This window comes from Equus przewalskii, chromosome 11 (assembly GCF_037783145.1).
Source record: "Equus przewalskii isolate Varuska chromosome 11, EquPr2, whole genome shotgun sequence".
NCBI classification, from domain to species: Eukaryota; Metazoa; Chordata; class Mammalia; order Perissodactyla; family Equidae; genus Equus; species Equus przewalskii.
This window is the reverse complement of record NC_091841.1, coordinates 22,618,329-22,630,590: the sequence shown is the minus strand read 5'-3', so window position 1 is coordinate 22,630,590 and position 12,262 is coordinate 22,618,329. Positions and strand designations below refer to the sequence as shown.

Sequence of the window (12,262 nt, the reverse complement as noted above, 5' to 3'; positions counted from 1 at the left end):
TTTTTCCAGGATTAAGGTTCCAACCTGCGTCCTGTCTGCTCGCTCCCTGGCACAGGAGGCCTGGGGAAGAGGGGCAGGAGCTGTCTACAGAGGACCTCCTGCTGGACCAGGGCTCCCACTGCCTAACACTGTGGCCAACACAGTCACTTCTCAGGTCCCCTGGGGGCTGGGAGCTGTCCTCCTTCCCGCTGTGCGCATGCTGTGTTGTTGTGACACGTTGGGAGGCCTCGGTGGGATCTGACTTGGTAGGAACATGTTCTCACAATAAGGCACATTGTGCACAACCCCTGCCCAGGGCCGCCTCCAGGAGGCTGGAGGACCACCTTCGAGACCCCAGATGGGCACATAGTGCTGTTAACAAACAAGATGAGCTGGTCTGGGTCTAGGAAACCTGGGCTCCAACAATTGGTAGGGTGTTTGTTCTTGAGTGAATACACCCTGCATTTTCCCTACTTAGGACTCCACATTTAGGGTCTAAGAAGCAGTGGAGGATGGGGAGTGTGTGGGGAAGCCTCCTCCACTGTGTCAGTTTCTCTGGACCTCTGATAAATTGGGGGATGCCGTCACAGGGTTTCCAAAGCCATCTTGTTCTGCAGACCCCAAATTCACTCCCTCTCAGCTGGGGGACCCAGCTGCAGCCCTCAGGCCAGTGTCTCCAGAGGGCAGGCTGGGGTCCAGCTGTCGGCAGAGGCAGGAGCTATGGGAATTCTCTCACTGTGGGTGTCGAGGAGCGCAGGACTGTGACGGGTTTACTAGCAAGTGAGGAACTGGGATCCAGCTAAGCTGAGTTACAGTGAACCAGAGCACTTTGCGGCAGGACTTCTCAGAGCTTTGCTTGGAAAGGAGCCTTGTGAACCTTGAAGAAGGGCCTAGAATACAGCGTGCTCCATGCTTATTTTGAAACGCTACTTTCCATTGACCATTTTGCTACCAAATTCACTCTGAGGAACGCTGCTCTAAATAGTTCCTGTTTGCTAATGGGCACACTCAGCTCGTTCCTCACATCTCACAATGCTCAGGAAGTGGACAACCATCCTCTCTAATTACTGATGGGGAAACGGGTCAGTTCAGTGTCTTGCACCAGAGCACTGAGGGGTCTCAGGTGTTACTCTGGATCAGCCAGGTAATGACAGAGAGCAGCCAGGTAGATTTTGGGGTGTCAGATTCTGTCACCTCCCTGGCCTACATCTTCCAGGAAATTCTGCCTGCCTGGCCTGCTTAGGAATGTCACCATCAGTGGCCACGTCCCCTGAATCTCTTTTGTTTTCTCATTTTCTCTTGTTGGCTTTGGGAGAAATGTGAAATGGACTCCCTGAACCAAGACCTTAGGGGCCGTATTCTTTCAGGAGGCAACGTGCCTGGCATTTCTGGTCCACAGGTCTTCACATGATGCTCACAGTCAGACCTGCTGAGGAACATTTGTCTTGCTGGCTCTACTATGAAGTGTGTGCTGCAACTGTCTCTGTGTTTGGTGCTGTCCAAGTGGTCATTTTGCTCCCCCCGCCCCCTGCTCTTGTGTTCTGACCCTGGTATGGGAAGAAGTAGCAACAAAGAGAAGCAACTCCACAAACGTGTTTCAGAAGATTATGCTTTTAGTCTACGTTATTGGTATGAGAGGGAACAGGGCCAGGATCCCACCTCCACAGTCCCACAGGAAGAACCATCAGGAGAATTACACACATCTACAAGGGGGAGAACTGAGGCCAGATCTTCCTGCGAAGTGGCAGGAAAGACTCAGGCTTAGGCCACGGGAGCCAGGCCGACCTGGTTGTTGGCTCTGTCGAAGACGGTAAAGTACTGGCGGATGAAGACGTCACCCAGGATCCAGAGCTCTCCGCTGCTGGTGTCGAGGTCCACGCCCTCAAAGCCACTGATGCAGCTGTCATCCTCCTGGAGAAAAGGAGGATAAAACCGGAGATGTGACATAGACTCAGAGGTGACAGGCGCTGGGGATCAGGGTCAAGAATCATAGTCTGCTACAAGGTACGTGCAAGGAGGAGCTTCCTGGCTTGTGTGTGGGGCCTCAGCTCTTCTTAGCCTGGGGTCTGCCTGTGTGAGCTGATCACTGCACTTGGTTCCAGGGACCACTGGACATTGTCCACTGTTTCTGGTGGATGCTTAAACCCTGGCGACAGCATCAGAGCTAAGAGGTTTAGGGGAACTCAGCCTCTGGGAGGACTTTGGAAGCCCCAGTGACACAGCCTTTTCTCATTATTCTGATCCCTTCCGGTGGCGAGCTGTCAGTTTTTTTCATTCACTAGGTCACTGGCCCACAACATTGGCTGCATGTTAGAATCTCCTGGGGAGCTTTGCACCCACCCACACTAGTTGGGCCTGACCCCCTACTAATTAATCTGCATCATTGGGGGAGTGGCTGGGTGTCAGTACCACTTGCTGACTAGCACTGGGCAAAACGAGTTTTCCACCTGAAGTTATCATAGAAGGAAGGAGCTAGCCTGTAGCTCGTTTAACTTGTTTGTAAAGATTCGTCCCTTGGTAGAGACGGTGGGGGTGTCATAAGCCTTGACCCTGTGGAAATTAGGGTCACCATTTACCCAAATCTTTGTAGCATTGATGTGGTCAATATCACATGACTACCCTAACCACATGCTGAGCTTGGGGAAAGCCGTAGATCACATGAGAAAACTGAGGCTGAGAGGTTGCAATTGGCACAGAATCAATGAGCCGGTAATTGAGACCCAGAGTGTGGACTCAGGGGTCCAACTGGAAATCCTCTTCCCATGCCATCAGTGTTTGCCTCCCTTCTCCCCTTTGTATGCTGTTTCCAAATTCTCATTCACGCGTTTATTTTGAATGCATTGTTTTCCCTGGCAGCTGTCCAGAGCAGATGTCAGCTTCAGCTTTTGGAAGTGCTCTTTTCTTAGTGAAAGAAGGAGGGTTGGCCACATTCTATGGGACACATGTAGGTGGGAGGCCCAGAGACCCCTTACCTTTAGGATGTAGGCACTAGGAGGCAGAGGGAACTCGACGCCATTCATGGTGAAGACAATGTCGGGCAGGCTGTCGATGGCTGAGCAGCTGATCACCTCCTAGAAAGAGTGAGGGTTGGAAGGGGTTGCCTTCCTTCTGCATGGCGGACCCACCACCTCCGTCTAGGACGGGGCAGTCAAGGCTGGACTTACCTCACCGAGCAAGTCCTTTCTGGCTCCAATGTAGCTCTGGATATTGTCGATGCCAGAGGTTGGGCCAGCTAGCAGAGAGGTGCCAGTGTCAACAATGGCCTGGCAGCCCCCGCTGCAAGCGATGGACTCTCCGTTTATTGTGATGCTGGAAGTGAGATGCGTGTAAGGGTCCCAGGAGCCCCCAGGGGGTACATTTCCCCAAGAAGGAACCAAGTGACCTCAGAGGGTCCCTCCTCCCCATCCATTGGCCAATCCATAAAATTTCAGCTTCTCTCCTTCATGCACTCATTCATTCATGCATTCATTTACTCAACAAATCTTTACTGAGTGACAACTCTGTGCTAGGCCTGAGATGAAATGCCAAACGAGGCAGCCTCACAGTTTCTGAGTGCAGGCAGCTCACACTCTAGCTGGAAAGATAAGTTATGACCAAGGAAGAGCCGCATGAATAGGGCACAGGACAGGGGAACAGAAAGAATCCAGGGTGAGGGTGGTGGTGGTGAGGAGCAACCAGGGTGGGCTTCCCGGGGAAGCAGACAGCGCAAGGTGGCCAAGGAGGTGAAGAGCTGGAAGGGGACGTCCAAGGCAGAGGGGAAGGCATGCAAGGAAGGATGGACATGGGAGGAGCAGGGGTGAGAGTGGGAGGAACTGATGAAGTTTTAGCATGGCTGTGGCAGACTTGAGCGGATTGAGTGTCCTGCTTTGCCCAGGACTGTCCTGGTTTTAGAACTGAAAGTCTTGAATGCCAGGAAATTGCTCACTCTTGGGCAAACCTGGAGTCACCCTAGCAGGTCGGCCGGGGGAGGAACAGCGAGGGAACGAGGCTGCATGGAGGAGGGGTATCCCAGAAGGCGAAGTGGGGAATGAAGGTGCTGTAACAACTTCTCAGGCATTTTGCCCTTTCTCTAGACTGAAAGTGACTTTTTTCCTGGAGTGGGAGGAGCGTGTGCCCGTTCTTAGTTCCCCTAACTGCCAAGATGTGTGGATTGGTGGGTCCCCAGCTCTCCCCAGGGATGCTGGTGTCCCGTCTCCATGAGCAGAAGGAAAGTGGCTGTCTCATCCTTGCAGAGCATCTGGGGTCCCAGGAAGCTCTCCTCCTCCAGGGAGGGGCCTTTCTTGGGGTCTCTCTGGGTTGGCCAACTCCCACCTTCTCCTCCTGGGGTGCATTTCCCTGTCTGGTTGTTCTAGGGGGATTCTGGGAAGCTTATTTAAATAGCAGTTTATAAAGAAATGAGATCTGGGGCCCATGCCAGGACAGTGCCCATCCATGGAGATCCCACCTGTCCACGGCGATCTGCCAGTAACCCTCGGTGGTAACAGGGACCCAGTGCAGGCTTCCAGTGTAGTAGGAAGAATCGATGCCACCGAACATCACCACACTGCCACTCTCGTCATCGCTGTTGAAAGTGAGGGGAAAAGACAGGAAGTCATTCATTCAGCTGAACATCTGCTATGTGCATCCTAAGAGCTCCCCTTGACTGGGCTCTTGCCAGTGCCAGGAGCCGTGCTGAGTGTGGTGGACAGGGTATCTTTTAATCCTCACATCAACACCCAAACAGTGGACGCTATTATTCTTATTTCCACTAGGCAGTGAGGAATCTCAGGCTCATAGAAGTGAGGTGACATGCCCAAGGTCACACAGACACGGGGTGCCAGAACCAAGATTAGAACCCAGGTCTTTCTGGTTCCAGAGTTGTGGTTCCACCACATCCTCATTCTTATTGATGTGGGGACCTCAAGAGAAGTGAATGTGGGACAGTGTTTGCTCTTAAGGACATGATAATATAGATGCCTGGTTCTCAGCCAGGGGCAGTTTTACCCCCAGGGGACATTTGCCAAGGTCTGGGGACATTTTTCGTTGTCATGATTGGGTTGGGGTAGGAAGTGCCACTGGTGTCTAGTACGTAGAGGCCATGCAGTCTGCTCAACATCCTACAATGCACAGGACAGCCTCCCACAGCAAGGCATTGTGTGTCCAAAATGTCCATAGTGCTGAGATTGAGAAACCATGATCTAATTGGGGAGAGAAGATGGTCCCAAGAAGTCTCTAAGTCCTATAAAGACAGAGGATGTTTAGGAGCCAACTTGAATATTAAGTGGCCAGGAAGAGAAATAGGCCCTCTTTTTGTAAATTACTTCTGTTGGAAGTTTCCTCCTCATTACCAAAATATTCATTTTCTGAATCTCTGAAGTTTCAGGTTTGATAGGGAAGCAAATTTTTGTGATGATAAGAAATTAATCACCAAAGAACAGGCCAGAGAATGATAGTCCCCACTCACCTCCCCCCACATCAACTTTCCTGTAAACATCTGATGGTAAGTACAACGTGACACAACGAGTTTACAGTAGAAGACTGAACAGCTAAAGAAACATATCAACAGTGACAATGGCTTCAAAAGAGAAGGACGAGGTGGCTGGCCCCGTGGCTGAGTGGTTAAGTTCGCATGCTCCGCTGCAGGCGGCCCAGTGTTTCGTTGGTTCGAGTCCTGGGCACGGACATGGCACTGCTCATCAAACCACACTGAGGCAGCGTCCCACATGCCACCACTAGAAGGACCCACAACGAAGAATATACAACTGTGTACTGGGGGGCTTTGGGGAGAAAAAAGGAAAAAAGTAAAATCTTTAAAAAAAAAAAAAAGAGAAGGATGAGAGCCTCAGAGAAAAGCTGAGAGTCTCGGGAAACTGACGACACCCTCAGATATTCCTGTATAAACTCGACTCAACCAATACCAAACTGGTATATTCTTTATCCATTCTTAGGGTTAACTCATAGTCACAACTGGAACCTAGATTTTTTTAACGAATGACATAAACTTGCTTTCTTTGTTTGGATGTTTCATTGTTTAAGATATAAGTCCCGTCAAATATTCTATTCATTGCTATGGAAGTTTGGGCTCTGTCTATATTGTACTCATTTTAAATGGTGGTCTTTTGGGGCCAACGATAAGGGGACTAGGGTTCGAAAGCAAACGGCTAATGACATCTGAGTTGTATAAGTCAAGGTGACAAAGACTCACTCTGGTAAAACAAGGTGAATGAACACAGTTCATCAGAGAGAGATTTGGCCCAATTCTCTCCCAAACTACACCTCTCAAGCCTTATACACTGACCTTTCAAATCCCTTGCTGGCTGAGACCCTCTTTCCCCACCCAGCACCGTATAGCCCTCCTCTGGGCCAGGTGACCATGACCTCCCTGCCCGACTTACGAGCTCAGGTAGACAGAGAAGAGGTCTTGGGAAACCAGACCCTGGTCCCATATGTTGTCAAAGACGGGTGTGGCCCCAGAGGCGGAGATGCTGGGGTAGCCGAGACCCAGGATGCCATCAAAGGGAGCCAAGAAAAGGAAGAAGCCAGGTTCCTTCTCGCTCAGGCCGAAGATCTGGTTGGTGTCCTCGATGCCTCCGACCTGAGTGGGGGAACCAAGATGTTCACAACCAGCTTGTGTTGAGTGAGCACTGCGGGACACCAGCCCTGGGCACAGAGTATCCCTGGTTCATCTCATGTAGGATTTGGCTTCTGGGGTATCAGGCTGGAAGAAGGGGAGAGGGATGGTCTCTGGGAATGTTTGTTATTCTGCTGGATTAACCATTGCAGCTGATCTCCAGATGGCCACAGTCTGCAAGTTGGTGTGACAATTTGCTGCAGAACAGCCGGGCCCTGTGTGTTCCTGTTTCTGATGATTGGATGCAAATCAGACCCCAGGCAAATCAGAGCCCTTGACCCCTGCCACACCCTGGATCTGGGGGACGAAAGTGGAGATTCTGTGACTTGATGGGGGCTGCAGGTGAAGGGAAGAGAAAGAGGAGGAGGCACTAAAAGAGAAATAGGCCTTTCCCAACCTTCTCCCCCCAGCTCCATAGCACTCAGCTTGGGTGGGGCTGAGGTTGGCTGATGGCACCAAGGCATCCCACCCCTTACCCACTACTGCCCCACTTAGAAATGTCTGTGACATCTCTGCCACTTCTGCATCCCTCTCCCCCAAATCAGGTTACTTTGGTGATCACTGAGACCTGTATTGCCTGAATGAGCTCATTATGGGGGGTACACTTTGACTCCCACAGTCCCCAGAAGCTGGCCCTAGGAATGGGCAGAAGGAGGTGGTGAGTCAGCAGGTGCTCACCCTGACAGTGTCGTATCCGAGGATGCCTGTCATGCTGCCGGTGCCGTAGGTGATGGAGATCGACTCGCTGGTGGCCTGGTAGGTGGAGGACTTCTCAGGGTTGAAGCGCTTGTGGTCATCTGTGATGGTAAGAAGTGACATCGTCAACCTCCGAAACTCAAGCAAGAATCATGGCTGGAGATGTCTTTCTAGGGTGGGCTGCCTTGGTTCTGGGTGGGGCTTTGGAGGAGAATGGTGCCCTTTTCCCTAGATGTTGGAGCCCAAGCATCTGCACGTTCCATTCCTGCCTGGTTGGACCAAGAGGGACCATCTGCCTGAAGGAAGGTCCCCAGCCAATCCCACTGTCCTCCCAAGTTCCCCAGGCAAACACTGAGCAGAGCAGGCCCATGGCTGCCCATGGCGATGAGACCCTGCACAGAGCACTGTAAACAGCCCACAACACAGCTACACTGTCACGGTCACAGCCTTACAATGTTACAATTCAGGTTATGAAGAGGAGCATTCCAGTGGCTCTTCCTCTGAATCAAAAGTCAGGCGAAAATGCTGGAAGAGGAGGGAGCTGGAAACGCTGTCCATGACTCCCAATGACAAACTCTTCCTTAGCAAACCAATGATTTTTTGAATAAGCGAGATCATAGCTAAGCTCAGTCATTCTTTTGAGTCACTTTCTCATGTCAAGCTCTTGTCCCAGATGGCTATCTCTTAGCCCTTTAACTCCATCTCCCTTTGGTCCCCCCTTGCTCTCCTTGGCTGTGGTTGTTCAGGAGACCTGCTCCCTGCCATTGGACTGAACGCCTTGGGGGCAGGGACCATGTGTGATTCACCCTCTGTCCCCAGGGCTCCTAAGCCCTTGCTGGGCACATGGGTGCTTGGGAAATGCCTGTTGAGAGAATCCCAGAGGGACTCCAGCAGGCTTGAAATTGGACCTATTTGAAGCCCCTGAGCGTTCAGGGCTCCCAGGTCAGTGGGCGCTGGGGTCCTGGGCAGGGCCAGGCACTCACAGCAGGCAAGACTGGAGCAGTAGGTCGAGGGCACCCACAGGTTGGAGGAGCCGGTGTCAAAGATGACGGTGAACTCCTGAGGGGGAGTTCCGATGCTGATGGTGCCGAAGTACTCCTCCTGCGGGGTGGGGACAGCACAGATCACTCCTCATCCTGGGACTCCCCCAGGGAGCAGGGCCTCGTGGGGCTTCCCCTCAGCTCCCCACCCTCACTGCTCTCCCTGCCTTCCTCTCCCTGTCCAATGCATCCATCCTTCGAGGCCCAGCCTGGCCTCCCCTCCTCTGTGATGTCTTGCCTGATTGCATCCTTGTTTCCCTCTGACTGTCTCTTCTAAGCACCATCAACAGCTAATAAGAATCTGCTGTCTCCTCTTCAGCTCTCCTCCTGAGTGTCTTAGTTGTGCCATCTTAGAGGATACACCGTCTCAGAGGACAGTAGGTAACCTGATAGCAGCCAGCAGAGTAAATGCTCAAAGGCTCATTCAGTAAATTGCTGATTGGGAGATGAAGTCACCTAAAGATGGAAACCCCTGGATGTATCCTGTGCCTAAATCGAGGTGTGTATAGCGGGTTTTGGGAAAGGGCATTGTCAGGATTTTTATTCTTAGTGGCAGCACTGTCTCCCTTGCCAGAAGTTCTAGCCATACTGGTCTGGCTCTTCTTTGATGATGACAAGCTTGTTCCCATCTCAGGGCCTTTGCACTTGCTATTCCTGTGCTAGGAAAATGTTTCTTCTGCATCTTTTCTTGATCTGCTCCTTCTCAAACATTCAGAGCTCTAGTCAAAGATCACCTCTACCAAGAGGCCCTCCCTGACCACTTCATCGAATTTCCTCCATTCTTCTTCTTCCTGTTACCCTATTTAATTAAGTTCCCTTTTCATCACTTTTCATTACATGGAATTATCTTGCATGCTTATTTATTTGTGTATTATTTGCCTTCTCCTCTAGAATAAAAGCTCCAGGAACTTTGTTTCTTCATCACTGTTTCCTCAGCTCCGTGCACAGAGCCTCTGGCATGTAGGAGATGCTTCATAGATATTTGTTAAGTGAATAAATGGACTGACTTTACCAAGCTCTTACCAAGAGCCAGGCCCTGTCCTAAGCCTCCAAAAAAAGTTATTGCACTAATTACTTGCAACAACCCTCTGATGGTAGATATTCGTGGTCCTGCTTGACAGACAAGGAAACTGAGGCTCGCTCTGAGAGTTGAAATGACTTGCCGAAGGTCACGTGGCTCGGAGCCATTAAAGAACAGATTTGCACTAGGTCAGGCAGATTTCACAGGCTAAGCTCTTAACAACAGGCCACGTTGCTTCCTATCATTGGCTCTGTGCCCTCACACAGGGGACACACAATATCTACCGAAGGGCAGGGCATTGCCATTGGGTCCCAAGTGTAACAGTGAGCCATCTTCCTGAAACTCCATACTGATCCTGTCAACTCCCCTGGTTAAGATGATTCAGTGACAATGAGGACAAAGACCCTCATCAGAGACTCTGATCTGGCTCCACCCACCAACCCCACAGTCCTCACTCTGCACCTCCCTTCCTCCCTCTCTGCTCTCTCTGAACGCTGGCCTCCTTTCCTCAAATGCACTCTGCTCCCTGCTGTCCCAGGGTCTGACACAAGCAGTTCTGCTCTCTGGGACTCTTTCCTGTCCTCTCCAACCCCCACTTCTCCTCCTTTGACCCTGCGGGTTGTCCCTGTCTGCCATCTACGTCCCTCTCACATTGTTATCTATACTGCATAGCGCTCGGTCTGTCTGTACTTTTCATTGTTGGTGAGGCTCAATGATGATTGTCTCTGTCTACTAGACTGTGAGCCCCATGAGGGCAGGGGCTGTGCCTGGTTTTGTTCCCTGCTGCTTCCCTGGGTGAAGCACAGTGCCTGGCACATAAGGAGGTGCTCTTCATATATAAACCCTGAATGAATCAATGAATGAGAGCAGCATCTCTGACTGTGAGTCTTCCTGCCTTTCCTGTGCCTCTGAGATCCAGGGAGCAGACCCCTGGGTTACTTCCTGGGGGCTCAGAGCCCTGGTTCATCCTCCAAGAATCCTTGGGACCCCTCTCTCCTCTGGGCAAAGTCCTTAGTGCTGCCCCCACCACCCTGCCTGCCCATGCACTCACATCCAGGTAGTTCTCCAGGGGCTCTGAGTCCACCAAGGTGGCAGCCTCCTTGGGGAAGAACTTGCTGGCTGGGTTGGGGGTATGCTTCTTCAAGAAGTCCTCCAGCAGGCCATGCTCGATCAGGTTCTGCCTCAAGGACTTCTTTCTGACAAGCGGAACCCTGTGGCAGAGCATGTGCAAGCAGGATGGTTTGGAGGAGGAAGTGTAATTGGGGAAGAAGTCCCCTTACGGGGTGCTCTGGAAGGCCCCGAAGGTAAAGGAAGCTGGTCCAAGAGAGGAAGAAGGAAGGAAGTCATTAGGGAAGACGCTCCCATTTTTTCTACCCTATTGCAAAGAGTTTCAGTGGTTGCCTGAAGTTGCCTGGCCCAGTGGTGGAGCTGGGAACCAAAGCTGGACTGGACTTGAGGACCAGGGCTGTTCATCAAATCGGCAGTGCAGCCTCCACAAAACGACAGAGAGAGACTGGAAAGGAGACTCAAGATGGTGGAAGAGAGTGAGGAGTTGTATGAAAGAAGAAGGTAAGAAGAAAAAGTTGGGGAGGAAAGGAAGACAGCATGACAGGCAGTGAAGGGAAGCAGCCCCTTGGAAGCTGTTCTTCGTGCCTGTGTCCCCCAGACTCACTTGTAGATAAGGCACTCAGAGAGCGCCACCAAGCTGAGCAGCAGCAGCCACTTCATGGTTCTTCCTGGGTCACAAGTCTCCAGAGAAGGGAAGACGGGTGGAAGGTGTGCAGCAGAGGCCGGAGCTGCTCCTTATATACAGCACAAGGAACCTACCTTATCAGCCTCCAAGTGTCACCCATTATCCTAACTCCAAACAGGAAGGTTACCGATAAGATTGTCTGCATTCCTGCGCCATGTTCTGAGAAGTTTCCAGTTGGGCAGCTTTCCATGGTAACCACATCTCACGATTAGGATGCACCTGCAGAGAATGAGTAATGGAGGGGTGGCTTATTTCTCATATGACAAACATGGCCTGGGTTAAGACTTGACAAGCAGAATAGTTGACAATGTTGGTCTAACATGCACTTAACACAGAACAGGTGTCAAAGGAGCTCAGTGTACCCCGATTTGTCCTGGTGGGACAGATGCTGGGGTTCTTGGAGAGCAGCTCCCCACTTACCAATGGCCTATGTTCCTTTACCAGCTAACCCAGAGGACATTCAAGGGTCTGTGGTTTTGGACTCTGGATGCATTTCCCCACAGAAACGTCATTTTGTGGGATGTTGGGTGTGTAACTAGCCTATAGGACTTATTATGCTCTTGCATAACATTGTGCTCTTGGCAATTGGGCCGAGTCTTGGGACAGTGCTGCATGCAGTAGAGAGGAAGAGTAGGGAATGAAGCAAGTAGAAGAAGGCTCCTTCCTTTCCTGGAGGAAGCACACTTGAAAGAGGCCAGTTTTGTCTTTGGAATCTGTGCTCCTTACTTTCTGCACCCGTTCTCTTCCTACTGCTCCTCTCCCATGCTCTCAGGTGGCTGGAAGCCTCCACCTTTGAGACCCCAGCTGGGTCTGACTCTCCCAGGAGCCCCACGTTTAAAACTTGGCTGGATCAGCTGCAATGGAGCAAAGCAATTGGGGCAAATTCACACGAGTGGGTGAATGACTTAGAAAGGTTGTCTTCTTGAAAGAAGATGCTTAGCAAGCCAATGGATTCTCTACTTACGGAGTGCATTCAGTGAAGAAAGTGGATTTAAAACTGATTGAGGAATTGTGGAGGTGGGGGATCGGTGGGAGGGAGGTCACCAGGAGGTAGCCAGCCATATCTGCAGGTCTTGCTCTGATATCAGATTCCCCGGGCCATCCCTCGCTTTTCCAACATCAGGTGACACAGATTCTATAAAAGCTCCAAGTTTCCCCCGGTG

General features: G+C 51.3%; 1 protein-coding gene across 1 annotated transcript; it reads right to left on the bottom strand.

Annotated features, from left to right (window-relative positions):
- Positions 1-1,582: 1,582 nt before the first annotated feature.
- On the bottom strand, positions 1,583-11,109 carry LOC103541866 (pepsin II-4-like). Its single transcript, XM_070566067.1, has 9 exons — positions 11,019-11,109; positions 10,398-10,557; positions 8,269-8,386; positions 7,268-7,386; positions 6,354-6,553; positions 4,424-4,540; positions 3,144-3,288; positions 2,952-3,050; positions 1,583-1,890 (listed from the first exon to the last, which is right to left on the bottom strand). The coding sequence occupies exons 1-9, from the start codon at positions 11,072-11,074 to the stop codon at positions 1,741-1,743; spliced, it is 1,164 nt and encodes a 387-aa protein (XP_070422168.1). The 5' UTR covers positions 11,075-11,109; the 3' UTR covers positions 1,583-1,740.
- Between the last annotated feature and the right edge of the window lie 1,153 nt (positions 11,110-12,262).